Source organism: Hypomesus transpacificus, chromosome 8, assembly GCF_021917145.1.
Source record: "Hypomesus transpacificus isolate Combined female chromosome 8, fHypTra1, whole genome shotgun sequence".
In the NCBI taxonomy this organism is placed as follows: domain Eukaryota; kingdom Metazoa; phylum Chordata; class Actinopteri; order Osmeriformes; family Osmeridae; genus Hypomesus; species Hypomesus transpacificus.
This window is the reverse complement of record NC_061067.1, coordinates 58821-79996: the sequence shown is the minus strand read 5'-3', so window position 1 is coordinate 79996 and position 21176 is coordinate 58821. Positions and strand designations below refer to the sequence as shown.

The window sequence follows — 21176 nt, the reverse complement described above, 5'->3', positions numbered from 1 at the left end:
TGTCGGTGGGTCGGTGTGTGTTTATGAACTGTCTTTGAGGGCCATTCTTTCGTGGTGGAGTCTTTCTGACGGACATTTCACGTGTGTGTGTGTCCCATCGATTTCCCCCCTCCGCTCTGTAATCTCCACTGCCTATTTTTCTGCCTGCTCCCTGCAGTTTAAACCACACACACTCTCTCACACACACACAATTCCACACTCTCTTTCTCACACACTCACACACACATCAATGTGGTCCTCACTACACACACAACGCACACTTGCGCACACATAAGAGCACACTACGAGAGCCCTTCTCTCCCGGTTGTGATGTGAAACACCGCCCCCTGTTGGTGACAGCTGGGATACAAAGCTATTACCAACAAAACAACAAGCTGTAGATATCTCACTGTCCAGAACAGGCCCAACTCATCAATGTACCCAGATCTAGAACACATAGGACTGGCCGTCCGTGTTCTGCTGTGGGCAAACGTTTGTTAGCACTCTCTCCTGTCGCCTCTAGCCTCCCCCCCCCCCCTCCCTCCCCCCTCCCCTCCCTCCCTCCCCCCCCCCCCCCCCCCCCCCTCTCCCTCCCCCCATCTCTCCTTCAGAGTCCACGTGTTTGAATATTCATGTCTTTTTCTGAGGCATGGCGGCGTTTTAATTTCCCTCGGAGGAGAAATAATTGAGCACTCGTTCTCTCGCTTATGTTTTGTACACTCTCCCTGTCTTCGGAGACGAGATGGTGTGTGTGTGTGGTACAGTATGTGTGTGTGCGCGGCGCGCGCGCGGTCCGTGTGTGTGGCACGCGGCGCGTGACTGTGCGTGTTCCAGTCCTTCCTGGGGTTTCGAAAGCTTGCCCACCCTCCCAGAGTTGGACTCTGTCCCGATCGAGATCCGCCTCTAATCGCTCTGCGTTTGTTCTGCTATTTCCACATTCGGCCCGTGTTTGCCGACTCATCTCCCGGCTAAACGGAGCCGAGCGGCTCCCAGGTGGAGAAGAGGGAGGGAGGGAGGGATGACACTTGGGGAGGCGGAACAGTCTGGAGAGAGGAGAGAGGGAAGGGAGGATAGCCCCCAGGGAGTAGACCGCCGAGGGGAGAGGAGAGGCCAAGCTGACCAGGGCAACCTGTGGATTGTTCTAGAGCCCAGTGCTCCACGGCTGAGACAACTGTACGACAACACAACATCAGGTCAAAAGACAGGCCTTTGTCAAGCCATGTGACAGAGGGCTTCACCGAAGCCCACAGACAAACACACGTTAGCGACCTGAACCCTTAGAGAAGACGGGGAAAACCTCTCGGAAAACAGTCCACTGAACAATACGACAACCTCACAACACAACATCCCGTCAACACGGTAACATAGCAACACACCGATAATGTGTTTATGTGCTGACTTGTGGTTTAGAAGAATTAGAAGAACTCGTTTAAAAACCATGAAAGTTTTCAAGCTTCTGGGTGGCGCAAGATTACACTGTATTTTCCAAACACGCAAAAGGGTAGCGTCTCAGTCAGAATCATGCAAATTTAGTTTTTGTTCATATTTCTGTTTTTTTAAGAAGATTTGGGATCGCATCTAGCAGACTTTATTGTTCTCCAAGACAACATACACTCACACACACACACACACACAGAGGCACACAGATTACGGAGGCACACACAACGTGCTGTTGTGGGCTTGTGTGTAGATGCATTCATTTCGGCCATGCGACTGCAAACTCCTGTAGACAAAATAGAGGATTTCAGCCTGGTCACTCTCTCACCCCCTCAGCCCCTCAGCCATTCACCCCCTCATCCTCTCACCCACTTCACCTCTCACTCCCTCACTTTCCCCCAACTCACCCCTTTTGTCTCTACATCTTCACATATACACACACATTCAGACACGCTCACACATTCAGACACGCGCACACACACGTTCGCTGTCTGTAATCAGGGTGTTGATTGATAGGTGGGGTCAGGGAGGCAGGTGGGAGGGCAGCGGTGAGAGGGACACACACACACACACACACACACACACACCCTCCAACAGGAACATCTGGACAGAGCAGGTGGCGGGGTCTCACACAGTGACCTGAATTCATCACACACACACACACAGGCACACGCGGGCACACACACACCATTCACACACTCACACCGAAAACGAATCCGCACAGGTGCACGCACACACACACACACACACACACATAGGTAGTGTTACTTTGAAGTAGCATTTAACATGAAAGAGGTAGAGTGCCCCCTGTTGGAAGGTGCCGGAAAGTGTGTGTGTGTGTGTGTGTGTGTGTGTGTGTGTGTGTGTGTGTAAAAGTGTCTGTGTATATGTGTGTGTGTGTGTGTATGCGTGTGTGTGAGTTTGTGTGCGTGTGAATGTGTGTGTGTGTGCCGCCTGGATGCATGCCTTAGTGTGTGAGTGCGTGAATCTGACACTCATGGCCATGCATTAAAGCCAGTCATTATATGAACAACCTCATCTGAATTCTAATAGCACTTGGTGACACTTAGCCTTCAAGTGACAAGTCTAAGATCTCTGCCCTGTCCTGAGGGCTGCCTTTGTCTAGACATGAGTCACACACACACACACACCTACCCGAGCATACAATAGCACACAGAAGCACACAAACACCTTACCACTCAGTAGCATACACACACATGTGCACACACAGTCACACTTACCCGAGCGTACACTAGCACACAGTAACACACACACTTAACCACACAGCTCACCTAACCACCCCTTTGCACGCAAACACACACACACGTTTGATAGTGCACGTACGGTCCGGATTCTGATAGAGACCAATGGCAGGGGAAGACATTACAGCCCATGCATCAACAACTGTGTTGTCCTCAGTCTTCTATGGAGCTGTCAAACACAGCACAGCTGAAACCTATAGAATCCATGAACAGACTGACAAGCCGTATGACTGGAGCTTAAAGATGATTCTTGCAATGCTGACAACCGCAAAATAATGAGTTGCGAGTTCGACTGGAAGCAATCTCGATGTTCACAAACCTGACAAAAAAGAAAGTTGTTCAAAAGTCGTTCAAAAAGTTTGAGTTTGTTTTGAAGTTTAGTTGAGAGTTTTAATGAATTTCTTCATTATTCAATTGGAAGAAAGAGCTCTTTATCTCAGTTCTCTTCAACAGGCTTTTCATTAGCAAGATATAGTGAACTCTGTATAATTGTTTTAAAAACACTTTCTGTCTATCTTTTTTTCTCCTTTTCTGTCTCTGCTCTTATTTTTTCTCCTTCTCTCTCCATCTCTTTTATCACTCTTTCGCTCTCTCCTTCTCTTCTTCCTCCCTTCCTTCTCTCTCTCCTCTCTCTCATCCTTTCTCTCTCTTATTCTCTCTCCAAACCTCTCTCTTCCAACCCCCCACTCTCTCTCTTCTCCTCACCCCATCTCTCCCCCCCTCTTTCTCTCTCCCCCCTCTTTCTCCCCCCCCCCCCCTCCCGGTTTTCTCTCTAGCACCTTCCGTGGTCTCCTTCTCCTTCGACGTCGGGAACGGCCCCGTGGAGCTGACCGTGCGTTCGGCCACACCCCTGAACGATGACCAATGGCATCGCGTGATGGCAGAGAGGAACGTGAAGGAGGCGGTGCTCCAGCTGGATCTGACCTATCGGGAGTCTCGGCCTGCACCTCAACAGGGACACACCCGACTGGAGCTGTTCAGCCAGCTCTACGTCGGTAAGACACATTCACACACACACAGACACCCCACACACACACACACACACAGACTCCCCAGACAGACATAAAAACACAGACATGCTCACACTCTCTTCCACAAACACATGACATCACTTGTGGAGTAATGGATCGCTTGGGTAACTATATTTTCAAAGCAACTTTCCGTTCAACTCCGTTCAGGATGCATGTGTTTCCCGGAGTGAACGTTTTGATTCAGCCAATTGTGTGTGTGTGTGTGTTTAGCGCAAACTTCAATACATGTGATCAGTTTCCCAACAACCCGAATCTCACACAGAGTGAACAGCACACACACACGCAAACACACGCACACACACACACTGGTTGCATCCATTATCGCTCAGCGAAGGAAGGAAGGTCCCGTCATCTCCCAGCGAGTGGAGCGCCACCCGGAGGCTCCTCCGTGTGTCGTCCTCCCCGCACAGCCCCCCCGAGTCCCTGTCAGACTGAGGGGAGAGACAGCAGTCCTTAATCTCCCCCCCCCCCCCCCCCCCCCCCCCCCCCCCCCAACCCCAACCCTCTGCCCGTTTCCTGCTGACACTCCACATCAAGTCCAGAATGAAACTGGGCTTTTTCTGAGCGAGAGGAAGGAGGAGGGGGCCACTGGGGATGGGGGGAGCTCGGGGAGGGGGGGAGGGGAGCACTGGGGAGAAAAGTGCTGAGCTTGGACCCAAGTTGTTCCACGAGTGAAAAGTTCTTCCCAGACGAGTCTGCGTTGATATTCCAGTCAGACCCTGTCGGGCGTGAGAGAGCGCTGTCGTTTTGACTGGCAGTGCTCTCATTCCCCAGTCTGGCCCTGAAGGAGGAAGCCAGAGTCAAATGAAATTGAATTAAAAAGCATATGGAGGAAATGGGTGCAGGTCTTGCATAGACAGAGCCCAGAGCGAAGGGCCTGGTGATTATGGCAGGGGAATGTTAACTACGAGACTGAATGTGAGTGTGTGTGTGTGTGTGTGTGTCTGTGTTTATATGTATGTGTTTCCCATTGCAAGCAGAAATGGGATGGAACTCCAGCTCCTGTGTGTAACAGCACATCGCTGACCTAATCTCAATTGAACATCTAACGTGCCAATTAGCATGACCTCATGCTGACCCCAAGGACAATAGCGTTACGCATTGCATTGCAGGAAATGTCTGGATTTTCGTACGTCCACGTTCCCCGTGTTTTCCTCTTGTGTGACGTGGTTTGTTTTACCGTGCGGATGCCACTCATGGTTTGACATTGTGCATGTGTTGAATATTGATTTCTCGTCCATCACATTTGATCTCCATCGTGGTCTGTGTTCTGCATGTGTTTCTGCATGTGTGCCGTTGGCCTTGCTCATGGCCCTGCTCTCTGCTGCGCACGTCTCTGCATGCCTGCCTGCCTGCCTGCCTGCTCTCCACCAGGAAAACCTGCCTCCCTCACCTGCCAGGACAGTAGGTACCATTTGTGTCCATTGAACCCAGACAGACAGACAGACAGAAGGGTAAACAGACAGGTAGACAGGTAAACAGACAGACAGGTAGACAGGTAAACACACAGATAGGTTGAAAGGAAAGGAGACAGACAGGTAGACAGACAGGTAGACAGACAGGTAGACAGACAGGTTGACAGAAACAGGTTCCTACCAGCCCTAGTACAAAGACAGTGATGATCAGGAAAGGAGACAGACAGGAGATAAACAGAGAGACAGACAGACAGACAGACAGACAGTGATGATCAGATAGGACTGAGTCCATGGCTTGTGCTTTGGATCTGGACAGACCACAAACTGGACACACCACACACTGGTGTGTGGTGTGTGTGTGTGGTGTGTGTGTGTAGTGTGTCTGATAAAAAGATAGAGAGAGAAGAAAGAAGCCCAGCCTCTCCTAATGAATGTAATATGTCTGCCCAATAAACTATTGTTACTGAATAATACACCATTCAGAGACAGACAGGAAAGAGGGCCAGAACTGTGACTCACTGACACACACACACACAATCTCCCCCTCTCGCTCTTCAGCTCCTTACCCCACCTCTCTCTTTCTCTCTCTCTCGCTGTCTCTCTCTTTCCCTTTTTCTCCCACTCTCTTGCTTTCTCTCTCTCACTCTCTGTCTCTCCATTGCTGTCTTTCTAACACACTCGATTCAATATGTTTTATTGGCATGAATGTTCAGGTTAAACAGTGTTGCCAAAGCAGTCGACAGTGAAAGGACTACACTTTCCCTCTCCATCATTCCCTCTTACTCTCTCTCTCTCTCTCTCTCTCTCTCTCTCTCTCTCTCTCTCTCTCTCTCTCTCTCTCTCTCTCTCTCTCTCTCTCTCTCTCTCTCTCTCTCTCTCTCTCTCTCTCTCTCTCGCTCTCGCTCTCGCTCTCGCTCTCGCTCTCGCTCTCGCTCTCGCTCTCGCTCTCTCTCTCTATCCTCTCTCTCTCTATCATCTCTCTATCTTCTCTCTCTCTGTCTCTGCCTCTGTCTCTCTCTCTCAATCCCTCCGCCCTTCCTCTCTCTCTGACCCCCCCTCTCTCTCCCTCTCCCTCTCTGCAGCACCAGTGTTGGCTCAGCAGGGTTGTGTATCTGGTGTCAGGTGTGGTCCAGACAGTCTCTGTGCTCCTTCCACACACTGATTAAGACCTGACTAATCAACACAATCAATGATGTAATTGGTCAATTAGGTGCCAGGGAAGTAGCAAAGACAGTTGTGAGACTGGGAATCGGTGTGTGTTTGTGCGTGTGCGTGTGTGTGTGTGTGTTAGCGTGTGTGTGCAAGGTCAGTTGGTTCTTTTAGTGGACATCTCTCTGGTATTAAAGAGTCCTAATTGAGAAGTTTGAATAAGTAATACACCCCTAGGTAGTCGTTAATGTGTGTGTGTGTGTGTGTTCACATGCAAGTGTGTGTGCCCTCAAGATGCTCACCTCTGTTATTCACCATTAGCAAATCATTACCACCATTTAGGCATGTAGTAATCATCATGCACTGGCCCACTGGCCTGTGTGTGTGTGTGCGGGTGTGTGTGTGCTGGTGTGTGTGTGGGTGTGTGTGTTTTTACTTCCATGGGTCTTTATGTACACATTAATCCTTTGTAGTTCCCTGCCTTGTCCAAGGTAATGGTCAGTTAGCCTGTAATGATGCCGGCTGCACATTGTCGTGGCCATTTTAGAACAATGACTATTGACACCTGAAGGCTAAGCATTAATGAGTCTCTTAAATCAGTGTGCGAGTGCGTGTGTGTGTGTGTGAGAGGGAAATACTGAGTGTGTGTGTGTGTGTGTTACGTCTTGCAGCATCGTGACACTCAGTGTGTGGGAGAGCTGAGATGGAGAGAGATTCTAAACTCAATGAGCAACAGGATCTACTCTCTCTTTCTCTCTCTCTCTCTCTCTCTCTCTCTCTCTCTCTCTCTCTCTCTCTCTCTCTCTCTCTCTCTCTCTCTCTCTCTCTCTCTCTCTGTCTCTCTCTCTCTCTCTCCCTCTGTCCCTCTATCACCCCATCTCTCCTTCTCCCTCCCTCCGCCCCGCCCCTCATCTCTCACTCCCTCGCCCGTCTCGAACCCCCTCCCCGCTTTTCTCCTCCCCCTCCCCCTCCTCCGCCCCTCTCCAACCCCCTCTGTCTTCACACCCCCCCCCCTCTTCCTCTCACCCTTTCCCCCTCTTCTCTAACCTCTCCCTCGTCCCCCGTCCCCCGTCCCGTCCCCAGGTGCGGCGGGCGGCCAGCGGGGCTTCCTGGGCTGCATCCGCTCGCTGCGGATGAACGGCGTGACCCTGGACCTGGAGGAGCGCGCCCAGGTGACGCCGGGCGTGCGTCCGGGCTGCCAGGGCCACTGCGCCAGCTACGCCCAGTACTGCAGGCACGGGGGCCGCTGCGTGGAGAAGTACAACGGCTACTCCTGCGACTGCTCGTCCAGCGCCTACGACGGGCCCTTCTGCAGCCAGGGTGAGGAGACGCCGGGGGGGGACGGGGGGACGGGGGGGGGGAGGGGTCATCTGACGTCGACCGTCGTTTTGCGGTGCGAATGTTCGTCTGCCCCCCAGGGGGGGGGGGGGGGGGGTGTGTGAAGTGTATCGAGTGGCGGTAGATCACCCTCGTTGGTTCGCATCGGTCACCACGGTGGATGGCCCCTCCGATGTTGCCGTCGTTGTCGAAACGATTCCGTTCATGACGGAGAGAATGTTCGGTCGACGCAACCTCCGGTCGAGTGCACGTGCGCACTCGATCACACACGCACACACACGCAGTCACACTCACACCCACACATGCCTTGGCCACACCCTCCTGCTCGCATGCGCGCACACACACACACGCACACACCACACCACACACGCGTTCGACTCTGGAGAGCTCTGGAGAAGGTCCAGTTGCTCATGGCGAGAGAGAGACAAGCCTGGACAGGAGCTCCTGAAGTGTCTCCCTGAGGTTCCCTGGATGTGACAGGCTGGTGTAGGACCTCTGTTCCAGAGAGGATGCTGGCGCCGTAAAGCGGGCTGCGTATAAAGTTAACTTCTCATCTCTCTCTCCAGAACCCCCCCGTTGTTGGATGCTGTGTTTCCACTGTCAGTAGGACAGACACAACGTTGATCTGTGTGACACATGAATTCATTTGTTTTCAAAATTCGAACAGTGTTTTCTAAACCAGGCAGGGGGTGATGAGATGAGTGGAAGGAGTCTTATGCGTGTGTATGTGACTGTGTGTGTGTGTGTGTGTGTGTGAGACTGTGTGTGTGTGTGTGTATCAGAGAGAGGGCTGAGGTTGGTGACAGACGATGAGAATATGCTAATGACCTTCAAAGACATGAAAGTGCTTCCTCGGAATACTGTCAAGACCTCTATCAAACACTGCAGGGCCAACTGTGTGCTTCTCAGTGTGTGTGTGTGTGTGTGTGTGTGTGTGTGTCCCAGAGCTCTGTCACTTCCCCAATGGACCTCCTCTCCCTCTTTGTGTTCTTTCTTCCCTCTCCTCTCTTCCCCTTTTCATCCTCTCCTCTCCCCTTCTTCCTCTCCTCCTCTCTCCTGTCCTCTCCTCTCCTGTCCTCTCCTTCCTCTCCTCCTCTCCCCTGTCCTCTCCTTCCTCCTTCTCCCCTCTCCTGTCCTCCTCATTGTTCTCCTCCTCCACTCTCCCCTCCTCCCCTCTCCTGTCCTCTCTTCTCCTCTCTCCTCTATGAAACATGCATGAAGGCAGCCATAATTGCGTTGTGTATTTCCATTGTATCCATATTTACACCTGGCTCTGGGGACGGTGGCATTATTACCATCTCTCTTTCCTCTGCTCTCTGGGCCCTGGGGTCACACACACACACACACACTCAAGTAAGTACACACACTCAGACACACACACGTACACAGGCATTCATGCAGACACATAGACAAGCGCACACAGAGACACGCGCGCGCGTACTCACACACACACGCACGCAGACACACACGCGCACATACAGGCTCACACAAGCACAAGCCATAAGGGAGACTGTTAAGCTCCCCATGATCCTTTGCGCCTGACAACAGCTGTGTTTGGGATGAGGGCGTCAGATGGCAAAGTTGGTCCCTCTGGTGGCGTGTGCGTGTGTTTGAGGAAAGTTACACTCTCAAAACGGGTTTCTTTTGTTGTGCGTTGTGTTGAGCTTTGTGATCGACAGGATGAGGTGTAACGTGTTGCGTGTCATCCGGTGTCTTCACACACATGCATCCGCCCACAGAGGAACACAGAAGACATGGTCCATGAGTTCGACACTCTCGTGTGACCCTTCCCCTCCAGTCACCAAATACACACACACACTCACACACAAACACAAACTTACATTTACATGTATGCATTTAGCAGACGCTTTTAATCCAAAGCGACTTCCAAGAGAGAGCTTTGCAAAAGAGCATAGGTCACTGATCATAACAACGAGGTAGCCCCAAACATTGCAAGCAGCCAAAACATGAAGCATACATTGTGAAAAACCAAATAAGTGCCAAAGGGAAGAACCATATAAGAGCATGCAGTTAAACAAGTTACAATTAAACAACATGAAACTCAAAAAGTGCAAGTCCAATTACACACTTTTGCAAGTACAATTAAACACTTGTTCAAGCACGCACACACAAGCACACGCCCTCCCTCGCACACAAGCGCACTCGATCACACGCGCTCACACAAGTACGTACACTCACACACACACACACACACTTTACAGAATTTATGCAGAAATTGATTTGCATCAAAACCCTTGACAGGTTATATTGCTCTTCCATCCAGTTACCACAAATGCCCCCCCCCTTAAAACTGCACACTGTATTCTCTTGATAACTGGCCTTTCCTGCACACACAAGTCAAAATATCCCTTGGCTAACTGCTATTTAGCAACCCCCCTACCTTACTCCCCTACCTCGCCCCCCTGCTGTGCCAAGCGCCTCTTGCGTACAACACCCAGTCTTCCCTACACAGTTAGAAGTCCCCAAATCTCAAACATCCTTTGGCGTCTCATCGTTTCAGTCTGCTGCAGCTATCGACTGAAACGCACGACTAAAGTCCCTGAACCTGGAAACACGGATCACCACATGAGCCTTTTCTCGCAGATGAAGAATGCTCTCACACAAACGACATTCTTGCCTGTCTGGGAATTTCGAGAGGAGAACTGTGTTCTTTTCTCGCTGTTGCTCCTTGCGTGTGAGTCTTTAGGTCTGTGTTCATTGTTGTGCTGTCAGGATCTCATGTGTTTCCCCCAGACCCTTTGCCCCATTTCTCCTCAAGTGACTTTCATCACTTGCCAGGCTGCATTTGTAAAGAATAGTTTGTTCTTACTGACTTTCCTGGTTACATAAAAGTTAAACAAACAAACACTCACTCTAAACACAGAGACTCCGACCGTCACACACGCAAACAGTCACACGCACACATTTGGTTATTATCTCCAATGATTTCCCCTGCCTCGTTTTCTTCCACCTAATGTCTAATGCATGGCATGGCTTGCTACACATCTGAACACACACAGGCAGACACACACACGCACAGACACACACACGTTATGGAAGGACTCTCATGCTCGATAAAGAAAATCAATATCTATTCTGGAATGGCTGGAATTTTCCATCAGCTGATCTCATTTACTAGTGAACAATGGTTTATATCAGACGCTGGAACAATTTAACACCTGCCACATTATAACCCCAGGACTGATTCATTTGTGTGTGCCTGCGCGTGCGTGTGTGTGCGTGCGTGTGTGTGTGGTCTATCCCTGCTCAGAGGTGGGAGGTTTCTTCGAGGTGGGAACTCTGATTCGATACAACTTCCTGCCTGGAGCAGCAGCAGCCAATAAGGACGGCAGGATGGCGGTACAGCCTCTGACCCCACAGGAAGTGAACCTGACAACAGAGGAAGTGGCGTTCAGCTTCAGCACGTCGAGCGCTCCGGCCATCCTGCTGTACGTGAGCACCAAGACCGAGGATTACCTGGCCATCGTACTACGACAGAACGGTGAGACACACACACACACATACAGAAACACACACACACATAAGAGGTCCCTATATTCCACACTCAAATACACACAATCTCTCTCCCACACACGTAAACACACACAAACACCTACTCACACACACACACACACACGTAAACACCAACTCTCGCACACACCCACAGACAGATACACTCACGCAGAAACAGCTCCTCACACACACACACACACACAGCCTAGCCCTGTGCTGTGGGTCCCCAGGTGTTCTGCAGGTGAGGTACCAGCTGGGGGGGCAGGAGGAGCCCTTCTCGGTGGATGTGGACCAGAGGAACCTGGCCAACGGTCAGCCCCACAGTGTCAACATGACCAGGGTCAACAGGACCATCACTGTTCAGGTACACACGCACGCACGCACGAGTTGCGTTCAAAGGCAGATGGAAGATTCCTCAGCGGGAGTCTTCCCGTAATGTTCTCCCTCCGCCACACACGGGTAAATGGTTGCCCAGGCTCGTCTGGTGCTTTGACATTTTTAAGCCACCAGGGGGAGACAAACCAGAACACCTTCCAAAAATCCTACGTCTTGATTTGATGAATAAGGAAAATGCGTCTTATTTTTTGAGGTGTAAAACAAACATCCTTTTTGGTATTTGTTAGATGCGTGTGTTAAAATATGCATCCCCCTGTTTCTCTGTGTCTCTCTCTCTCTCTATGTCTCTCTCTCTTTGTCTCTCTCTCTCTCTATGTCTCTCTCTCTCTCTCTCTCTATGTCTCTCTCTCTCTATGTCTCTCTCTCTCTCTCTCTATGTCTCTCTCTCTTTGTCTCTCTCTCTCTCTGTCTCTTTCTCTATGTCTCTATGTCTCTCTCTCTCTCCATCAGTTGGACCACTACCCTCCGGTCAGCTACTCTCTTCCTGAATCTTCAGACACAGAGATGAACCTGGTCAAGACTCTCTTCCTGGGCAGAGTGTTTGGTGAGTGTCCCTGTTCTTTGATCTTCGTAGCGTAGCCCCATTGGAACAGGAAGTGTCCCATGGCTGCACACAGGCATGCAGGGGAGGAGTGCGTCCACTGGAGGGCGACGGAGGTGTCGTGTGAAAGCAGAGCTTTGGACAAAACTGTGGACAGAATTCGAATGAGGTCACAAAATCATTACTCTATATCTTTTTCTCGTCAGTTCAAGGCCGCACACACACAAGGCCACACACACACCAGGCCACACACACACCAGCACGCACACACACACACACGCTCACACAATGTCATTGACTCTGGGCACATCAATTATAATCACCACCAAACAGAATATACTTATTTTGCCTTTTTGAGATAATTGTGATCAATTGTTAGTTAGTGAATTGATAGTCAGCGAATATGTTTGCTAATTACATCGATCCATATTCATGAGAAAACCTCTCTGGAATAATGGAATTGATAAATTATCATGTGCTTTGGTGTTCCTCATCATAAGATGATGAATGTGTTTGTCAAGTCCTGGATCACGTCAGGCCCAGTCATGGTGAAAAGCTGCACGGTTCCATTGACAGGCCGTAGACATTGTAGGGGGATGAGAATAGCTCAGTGGTCAGAGCATTTGGCTGCGGTTTAAGAGGTCACGAGAGGTTCAAATGCCCCCTGTATGTTGCTTTGGATAACAATGTCTGCCAAAAACATACAGCACATACATACAGTACATACAGTGACCTATGCTCTTTTGTAAAGCTCTCTCTTGGAAGTCGCTTTGGATAAAAGCGTCTGCTAAATGCATAATTGTAATGTAAATGTAAAATGTAAAATGTAATGTACATACATACATTCATACATACATACATACATACATACATACATACATACATACATACATACATACAGCACACACCTCACTACCATACAGTGTACCACACTGCCATCTGCTGGTGCCTTAGGGAAGGACCATCTCACATCTCATCACAAGCAGGCAGACAGGCAGGCTGACAGAGAGGCAGGCAGAGAAACAGACAGACAGCCTAGTCCTCTCCTTGTCCCCTCTGTCCTGTTCCAGTAGTAATGGGCTAGCAGTGGAGCCCCTGCAGCACTAATAGAATCAGTGTAATATCTCTCATTAACATGGAGATTTATAGCTCTATGCTAAGCTAATTTCCAAAGCAGGCTGGTCCTGTTAATGGCTGCCAAAACCTTCCCAAGCTTCTAAGTGTTAGCATCGTAGCACGGCTGGCTGAAAGTAAGGCTGGGGTTTCTTCATCATTACCGGGCCATGCTTACTGCCTTTTGTTGTTTGCTAAGATGTTATACACAGCCTTTTTATGGATCCCATAATTAAATACAGGCAATGGTCTGTTTTGCTCCTGGCCAGTGATACATGACCACTTGCCCATTCTCTGTGTGTGAATGTGTGTGTGTGTGTGTGCGTATCTGTGCGTCTGTCTGCGTCTGTGTGTGTGTGTGTGTGTCTGTGTGTGTGTGTGTGTGCGTGTGTGTGTGTGCGTCTGTGTGTGTGTGTGTGTGTGTGTGTGTGTGTGTGTGTGTGTGTGTGTGTGTGTGTGTGTGTGTGTGTGCGTGCGTGTGTGTGTGTGTAAAGACAGAGCTCTAATGCAGTCTAAATGTGAGCGCTGGGGGCTGGTCCTGAGGGTAGGTGAGGTGCATTACTCATCATGAAAGACATTAAGGGATTTCATCCTGCGTTCGTTAAGGGCTAGATTCTCCTCTGAGGCTCCTGGCTCCCCCCCTCCTTCCCCTCCTCCCTGTGTCTGCATCATTTCTCTCTCTCTCACACACACACACACACATGGACCACAAACACACAAGTACGGCTCCTTTTGAATAAATTCAGTCATCCTTAATCGAATTACGTATGTTATGTTATCTTTTCCTCTACAAAGGAATACTATTACTAGCATTAAGTGGATGGTTTATTTTTGTAAACACTCAGTCTTACAGCACACGTGAATAATTAATTAAGCAGATGCTTCTCTCCAAAGCAACTTACAAGGGGGATTTGAACCTATGATCCATTGTCAATAGTCAGATGCTCCACCACTGAGTTGAAGTCCCAGAATCAAAATGTCTGCTGAAGTTAGACCCTGCTCACCAAACTCCTCCATCTAATGTTACTTATAGAGGAAATGTCCCATAATGCTGAAAAAGGGGCTGATATCTTGGTGCTTATGGCTGTGTGTGTGTTGGGTGTGTGTGTGTGTGTGTGTGTGTGCATGCACGTGTGTGCGTATACAAGCATATGTGTGTGTGTGTGTCTGCAAGCACGCGCCAGTGTGCGTTCTCAGATGATGTCATGGCGTGTTGGCTGAGTGTGGCTGTGGTACTGCCTGGCTGGACAGAGTCCGGATCCAGGAGGGTGCTACTCCACCTCCAGGTTTTCCCCCCGGCCCGGAGGAGAGGGGGTGGGACTGCACTGAGACTGCAGAGAAGATAGACAACCACAGGAGAGAGAGAGAGACACAGAGACACGCAGAGATCACAGCTACGAGTCTAACAGATGCAGCGGTGATTGCAGGTAGAGGGGATGTGTAAAGGAGAGAAAGACAGACAGAGTAAGAGAGAGAGACAGAGAGAGAGACAGAGAGAGAGAGAAGACAAGGACTCAGCCACAAGGACAGGTAACAGGCTGCAGAGATATGCTGTGTGAGGGGGTAAATATGTGCTTTGTGTTTGGGGTTATCGTGTGCTATTTGTGTGTGGTTGTTGTGTGCTGTGTGTGTGTGTGTGATTTTTGTGAGCTGTGTGTGTATGTGTGGTTGGCGTGTGTCTCATGGAGACTGATTCTGATTGGGCAGTGAGCCGTGGTTTATTTATCTTAGACCATATAAATAGGGTAATGTGATAAGGGTAATATGTGATACAAGTGTGTGTGTGTGTGTGTGTGTGTGTGAGTGTGTGTGAGGCAGGTAGGCAGCTGTGAGAGGGCACTGCAAGGACAGGTGCTGTTGTTTAGTCTGTCCTGGTGGTTCTGCATCCTCTCTCTTCCCTCCCTCTCTCTTCCCTCTCTCTTCCCTCCCTCTCTCTTCCTCTCTCTTCCCTCCCTCTCTCTTCCCTCTCTCTTCCCTCCCTCTCTCTTCCTTCTCTCTTCCCTCCCTCTCTCTTCCCTCCCTCTCTCTTCCCTCCCTCTCTCTTCCCTCCCTCTCTCTTCCCCTCCCTCTCTCTTCCCTCCCTCTCTCTTCCCTCCCTCTCTCTTCCCTCTTTCTTCCCCTCCCTCTCTCTTCCCCTCCCTCTCTCTTCCCTCCCTCTCTCTTCCCTCTCTCTTCCCCTCCCTCTCTCTTCCCCTCCCTCTCTCTTCCCTCCCTCTCTCTTCCCTCTCTTCCTCATCCCTCTATCTCCACACTTCTCTTTCCTGATTATGTATAGCCCTCAGTTCCTAACCCACTCTTTATTTGTATTCCCTCCCTCCCTCCAACTCTCTCCTTCCATCTCTCTCTCGCTCTACCTCTCTCTCTCTATTTCTCTCTCTCTCTATTTCTCTCTCTCTGTTCAAATCTGTAATTGCGTCTGTCACCCTAACTGGTGTTACTGTCAGACAGGCCGTGTGTGTGTGTGTGTTTGATCGTGTGTGTGTCCCACACCCATCCTGCATACGCTTCTATTTGTTACCATGGTAACCCCTTTTGATCTCCCCACACCCCCCTCCCCACACCCTCCCTTGTCGCCCCCCCCCTTTCTTAAAGTGCTTCTCTCATCGCCCCCCCTTTTCTCACTCCATCCCCTCCTCCTTTTCTCCCTCCTGGTCATCCTTTCTTTCCCATCTCTTTCCCCCCCCGCCCTCTCCTACACCTCCTCTATTTTCAGCCTGACCCCCCCCACTGCTGAACCTGCCTTCATCCTGTCACCCACCTCCTCCTCCCTCCATCCTCTTTCCTGTCATCCTCATATTTCTGTCCATCTCCTCTTTTCCCAGCTCCTACACAGTACACATTAGCATCCACCAACAACCAGCCATTTGCATGACATATACAGTACACTAGATGTCCTTATATATATACTATAGTATTTAAGAATCATTCTCGAGGATTATACAGGAGGATATCATGTCGTGCATAAGGATCATTTTAAGAACAGAATGGAGACTGGGCGTTCTAACTTGGTGTTCTCCATTAGTACTGTGTTCATACATGAGATCATTGGTATGCATGTCTGTGTTCTGCAGTCATCAGCGTATGTTCACTGATACAGGCTGGTGACAGAATCACATTCATATTCATGCATGGAATCCTATTTCTTGTCCTCTCTCTTTCCCTCTCTCCCACCTCATCTGAGCATCTGAGCGTGCCAGAGAAACATGTCATCCTTCTAATGTGACCTGGTGACCAGGGACAGTTTTGTCCTCCAGCAGTGCATTGTGGGATTGGAGATTTAGACCAAAGACTTCTGGATCTCTCAGTGCTGTTTTTGATGTACACACGCAGTGCATTTGGAGCAGTCATTGTGTCTTTCTCTTTGTTCAAACACACACACACACACACCCTGATATCATAGCCTGAATCTGTCAAACATGATAGCTGCAGGGAGGAAACACAACTGGTACAATACACACCCACACACACGTAAACACACACAGACACACACAACCAGACACACACACACACAGGCCTGCTGGCTCTAGGAGGTCTGGCTGGATGATAAATACCAGGAGAAGGCTGGATATCTCTGAGCTCTGTTCCTGTAAGCTGAATCAATAGCTGCTGAAACGCACACACAGATGCACACACACACACACATTATCCGCAGTATAAAGGAGGATCAGTACATTTCTTCCGTGTGGACGGCAGACACTAGTGTGAAGCGTACGTCACCAAACATCCCTGCATGGACAGTGGAGGGGCACACGCAAGGTGATGCACTGTGCACCTACGCACACCTACGCACAGACAAGCACTCACCTGCACACACACACACACCTTCGCACGTACACAAACATACCATTGCACACATACACAAGTCTGCACACATGGACACCCACACACGTACGGACACACGTACGGGCACACGCACACACACCTGCACGCATACAGTACACACACACACAGTCTGAGAGGGTGGAGGAGGTGTATTCTCTGCTGGGGCGGGAACCTGTTTGAGGCTCTTCATTGGTTTTTTTTCAGATTAAGTTTCCGGTGCATCTGAGCTCCTTCGTCTCTGGTGTTAGCTTTGGGTTTTGTGTGATGTCTGCAGTTTCACTGCACCAAAGCGTGTGCGTGTGCGTGTGTGTGTGTGTGTGTGTGTGTTTTCCGCTGTGTTTGAACATCCCTCTGTCTTTGAAGGCTGTGTGTGAGATGAACAACAGGGAAGAAGGTGGGAGGGAGAGAGAGAGACAGGGGATGGGGCAGAGAGGGAGAGAGAGGCAGGGAGAGAGAGAAAGAGGGAAGAAGCGAGGGAGACAGAGGATGAAGACAGAGGGCGAAAGAAAAGAGAGGGAGGGAGTAAGAGATGGAAGTAGAAGCAGAGATAGAGAGAGGGCGGGAGAGCTTCACCCCCTACTAAATTATTACACACAGTAACACACCAATCCTCCGGTACATGTGCTTTTCTTCTGCTGTTCTTACCTGACTTCTGTCTCTCTCTTCTTTCTCCTTTTCTCTCCCTTCTCTCTCTCTTCTCTCTCCTTCTGTCTCGCCTCGTTCTTGCTGTCTCTCTCCTTCTGTCTCTCTTCTCCTTCTCTCTCTCCTCTTTCTTGCTTTCCCTCTCTCCCCCCCCCCCCCCCCCTTACAGAGACTGGTCACATAGATCCAGAGCTGATAGAGCGCTACAACAGTCCAGGGTTCGTCGGGTGTCTCTCCCGGGTCCAGTTCAACGGCGTCGCGCCCCTGAAGGCTGCCCTCAGAAACCCTGTGCCAGCCCTGCCGGTGCCGACGGCCAGACAGCCAGACAGAGCCCCTGTGGCGGAGCAGCCAGTGTCGTACCAGGGCAAGCTAGTGGAGTCCAACTGTGGGGCGTCTCCTCTCACCATCCCACCCATGTCTGCTGCCACCGACCCCTGGAACCTGGACTCAGGTGAGGCACAGCTGTACACCCACACGCCATGCTGTCAGCTGTCGTGCTGTTTCATTGTTCCGGATGTTGCTTTTCCTCCGTGATGTTGATTGATGGGATGAGCTGTGGTCAATTGTATTGATTGGGGCTCCACACATAGACACACATACTTTCCTCGTCTCTCTTTGCCCCGCATCGCCCTGTTTTCTCATCTTGTCCTCTCGCCTCATCTTTTCTCCCCTCCTTTCTCCCATCATCCTCCTCTCCACTCATCCTTCTCCTCTTTCCCCTCATCCTCCTCTCCTGTCCCCACTTCCCACTTTTCCCTCATCCCTCTCTCCCACATCCCCCTCTCTCCCCCTTCTCATGATTTACCTTTTATTTGAGATAGCCTCCTAGGCTGATTAATCACTCTACAATGGTGTATAGAGTACACTTTTTCATATAACAGTAGTCACCACAGTCATCTGTTTATCTCTCCTTAAAAAATGGCTAGACGTCTTTATGTGACTCTTCCTCCCTCCTCTGTTTCTCTTTGCCCCTCTCTCTCCCCCCTTCTCCCTCTTTCCTTCAAGGTACAGAGTTCCCCTTCAATGAGGAGAGGGTGATTCCAGGTGGAGTCAACAGGAACTCTGCTATTATCGGAGGTGCGTTGGTCGTACACTCTAGAAACGCTCCACACGACGTTCGTTGTAATCCCCCAAAAGCAAATCTCAAAGTTAGTGGGAAATGACTAATCCAGAGGGATGGAGAGAGAATGATGTCATTCCGTCTGTCTTGTCTCCATGCAGGGATCATCGCCGTGGTGATCTTCACCATCCTGTGCACGCTCGTGTTCCTGATTCGCTACATGTTCCGCCACAAGGGCACCTATCACACCAATGAGGCAAAAGGGGCGGAGTCAGGCGGCGGCGAATCGGCCGACGCGGCCATCATCGGCTCCGACCCCAACCCGGAGGCCATCGACGAATCAAAGAAGGAGTGGTTCATTTAACGGCCAATGAGAGTGCAGAAGTAGCTCATCTGGAGGAGGGTGGCGACGGGAGGTTGTATCTAATGACCAATCAGAGGAGAGACGGAATGAGGGGTCGTCCAATAGCAACCCCCCAGTGAGATGGGGCTGGGTTGGGGTGGGAGGTGGGGTGGGGGGAGGATGTACAGCAATCAGTTTTTGATGATGAGGACTAGAAGAAGATGAATGGCCAAGGGAGCACAGCAAAGAAAGACTGTATATCTGTACATAGGAACTGGCTCGGCCTGCTTTGTATTGTGTTTGGGAGTTTTCAGGAGTCCTTTGAATACAGTATATATAGATAAATTATATATACAGAATAATAATAGCTACTGGATCATGTTCTAGCAGAGTTATTGACCTTCCGGTTGGTTCTTTTTCTTTCTTCTGAGGACGAGTACAGACAGGTGGTCTGTCAGACGGTGTTTGTGGTGGTTCTGTTCTAGGCTGAGTCATGTCGTTTGTGTTCCAGCATCAACCATGAGGTCTGGATGCCAGCAGCCCCGCTGTAAATATCTTCTATATTTGTCCAAATTTATGTTCTATTGGGGGGCAGACAGACCGACAGCAACCAGACTGCCATGTTCTGTTGTGTTAACTGTGATGTATGTATGAACAGAGGTTTATGTTACTGTGATGATAGATGGATGGAATGTCGAAAAGCATGATGGGAAAAACATGGCGGCCCGTCTCTCCGTGTCATCCTCCCGTCACAGCAGTTTGCTCCTCCTTTCAGAACGACACACTGGTCATCATTTTGCCAAAAACACTTTGGTCTTACTTTGTCATTCTTGGTTTCCAAGCTGGATTGAATAGATTATACTGTATAAAGATGACTGTTCATCAATCTGCTGAGAGTAAACGAGAACTAGTGGTTTTACAAATGTTTTATGTTGAAATGCTTCTTTGGGAGCTTTGTGTGTGTGTGAGGTCATGGGGGTGTGGTCATTCTAAAGGTCATATAGGTGGGGGTCAAAGGGGAGAGGTCAGTGATGAAGGTAGAGTGTTAATTGACTTCATCCACTGTGCCTTCTGGATTGAGTCACTTAGCTTTTCTACGGACTTACAGCCCATGAAGAAGAAACTAACACACACACACTCACCCAATCCACATACATATTCACACACTCACCTACACTCACACACACACACACTCGTATGCTCACCTACATGCAAACACACACATCATGTGTGGAAAGGAGGTGTGTGTGTCATCGGAAGGAGGTGCTTCTATGCATCACTGAGGTGGTGAAAGCTGCACATCTCTCAGAGTACAGATGAGTCTGTCTACTAGTGCCACCCAAGACCCTGGACACTCTTCAAACTGTTGTCTTTATATCATGTATTACTTAAAATATATACCATATGTACTGTAAACAGTTCTTTTTAAATGTTTTTTTTTCATGGTTTATTATGTCAAAAGTCGGCCCAGTGGTCACGATGTCATGACAACCATGTTCTTGTTTTTGTATGTTTTCTAAAATGGCTGTCTGGTGTGTTGTAAAGTGTTGGTCTGGTGACCTGTGAACAGGGCCAGCCTGACCCAATAAACAAACTAAACATTTGTTTAGGGCCCCAAAATTGGTTCACCCCCCATTCGTTTAGGGCCCCCAAAACCCTAAGTCCGGCCCTGCCTGAGGTTCGACTTAAAGGGAACAACAGTGAGAGGAGAATGTATGTCTGTCCACTCGCTCCAGACTCCTCCATGACTGGAGCAGGAGGGAGAGGCTGGCTGGTATCCACTGGTGTAGGGCCAGCCTCCCCTCATTGCAGTCCAGTATTAATCACTAAGAGGAGGCTGGAGATCTGATCTTGGATCAGAAGCTGGAAACTGCTTTGACTCATGTCAGGTGACAGGTCATCTGTAACAGTTGTCCGTCTGGTAGTGAAATAACCACACTCCTTCTGCAATTCATCTGGCTGACACACACAGACACACACAAACACGTGCTTATACACAAACACACACTCAAACAGACACCTCTGTATTTTGTAAACAGAGATGAGATTGTTCAGAGACCAGGCTGTCACTCAAGTCCTCCTTACTCTTCTGTTCAGTTCAATAAAGATTCATTGGATTCAGTACTTGAGTATTC

The 21176-nt window shown here is 49.7% G+C and overlaps 1 protein-coding gene across 1 annotated transcript; it reads left to right on the top strand.

Annotated features, from left to right (window-relative positions):
- The first annotated feature begins 3488 nt into the window (after positions 1–3488).
- On the top strand, positions 3489–21163 carry cntnap2a (contactin associated protein 2a). The gene is made up of 9 exons (XM_047023480.1): positions 3489–3673; positions 5084–5113; positions 7357–7593; positions 10883–11113; positions 11355–11488; positions 11971–12064; positions 17808–18089; positions 18644–18715; positions 18860–21163. Exons 1-9 carry the CDS (start codon positions 3556–3558, stop codon positions 19060–19062), a joined length of 1401 nt encoding a protein of 466 aa, XP_046879436.1. The 5' UTR covers positions 3489–3555; the 3' UTR covers positions 19063–21163.
- Positions 21164–21176: the final 13 nt, after the last annotated feature.

Excerpts from the sequence above, each read along its gene's own strand:
- cntnap2a (XM_047023480.1), top strand. The coding sequence starts at position 3,556 with ATGGCAGAGAGGAACGTGAAGGAGGCGGTGCTCCAGCTGGATCTGACC. Across the intron at positions 5,114-7,356 it reads CTCCCTCACCTGCCAGGACA|GTGCGGCGGGCGGCCAGCGG; the intron begins GTAGGTACCATT and ends TCCCGTCCCCAG. Across the intron at positions 12,065-17,807 it reads CTTCCTGGGCAGAGTGTTTG|AGACTGGTCACATAGATCCA; the intron begins GTGAGTGTCCCT and ends CCCCCCTTACAG.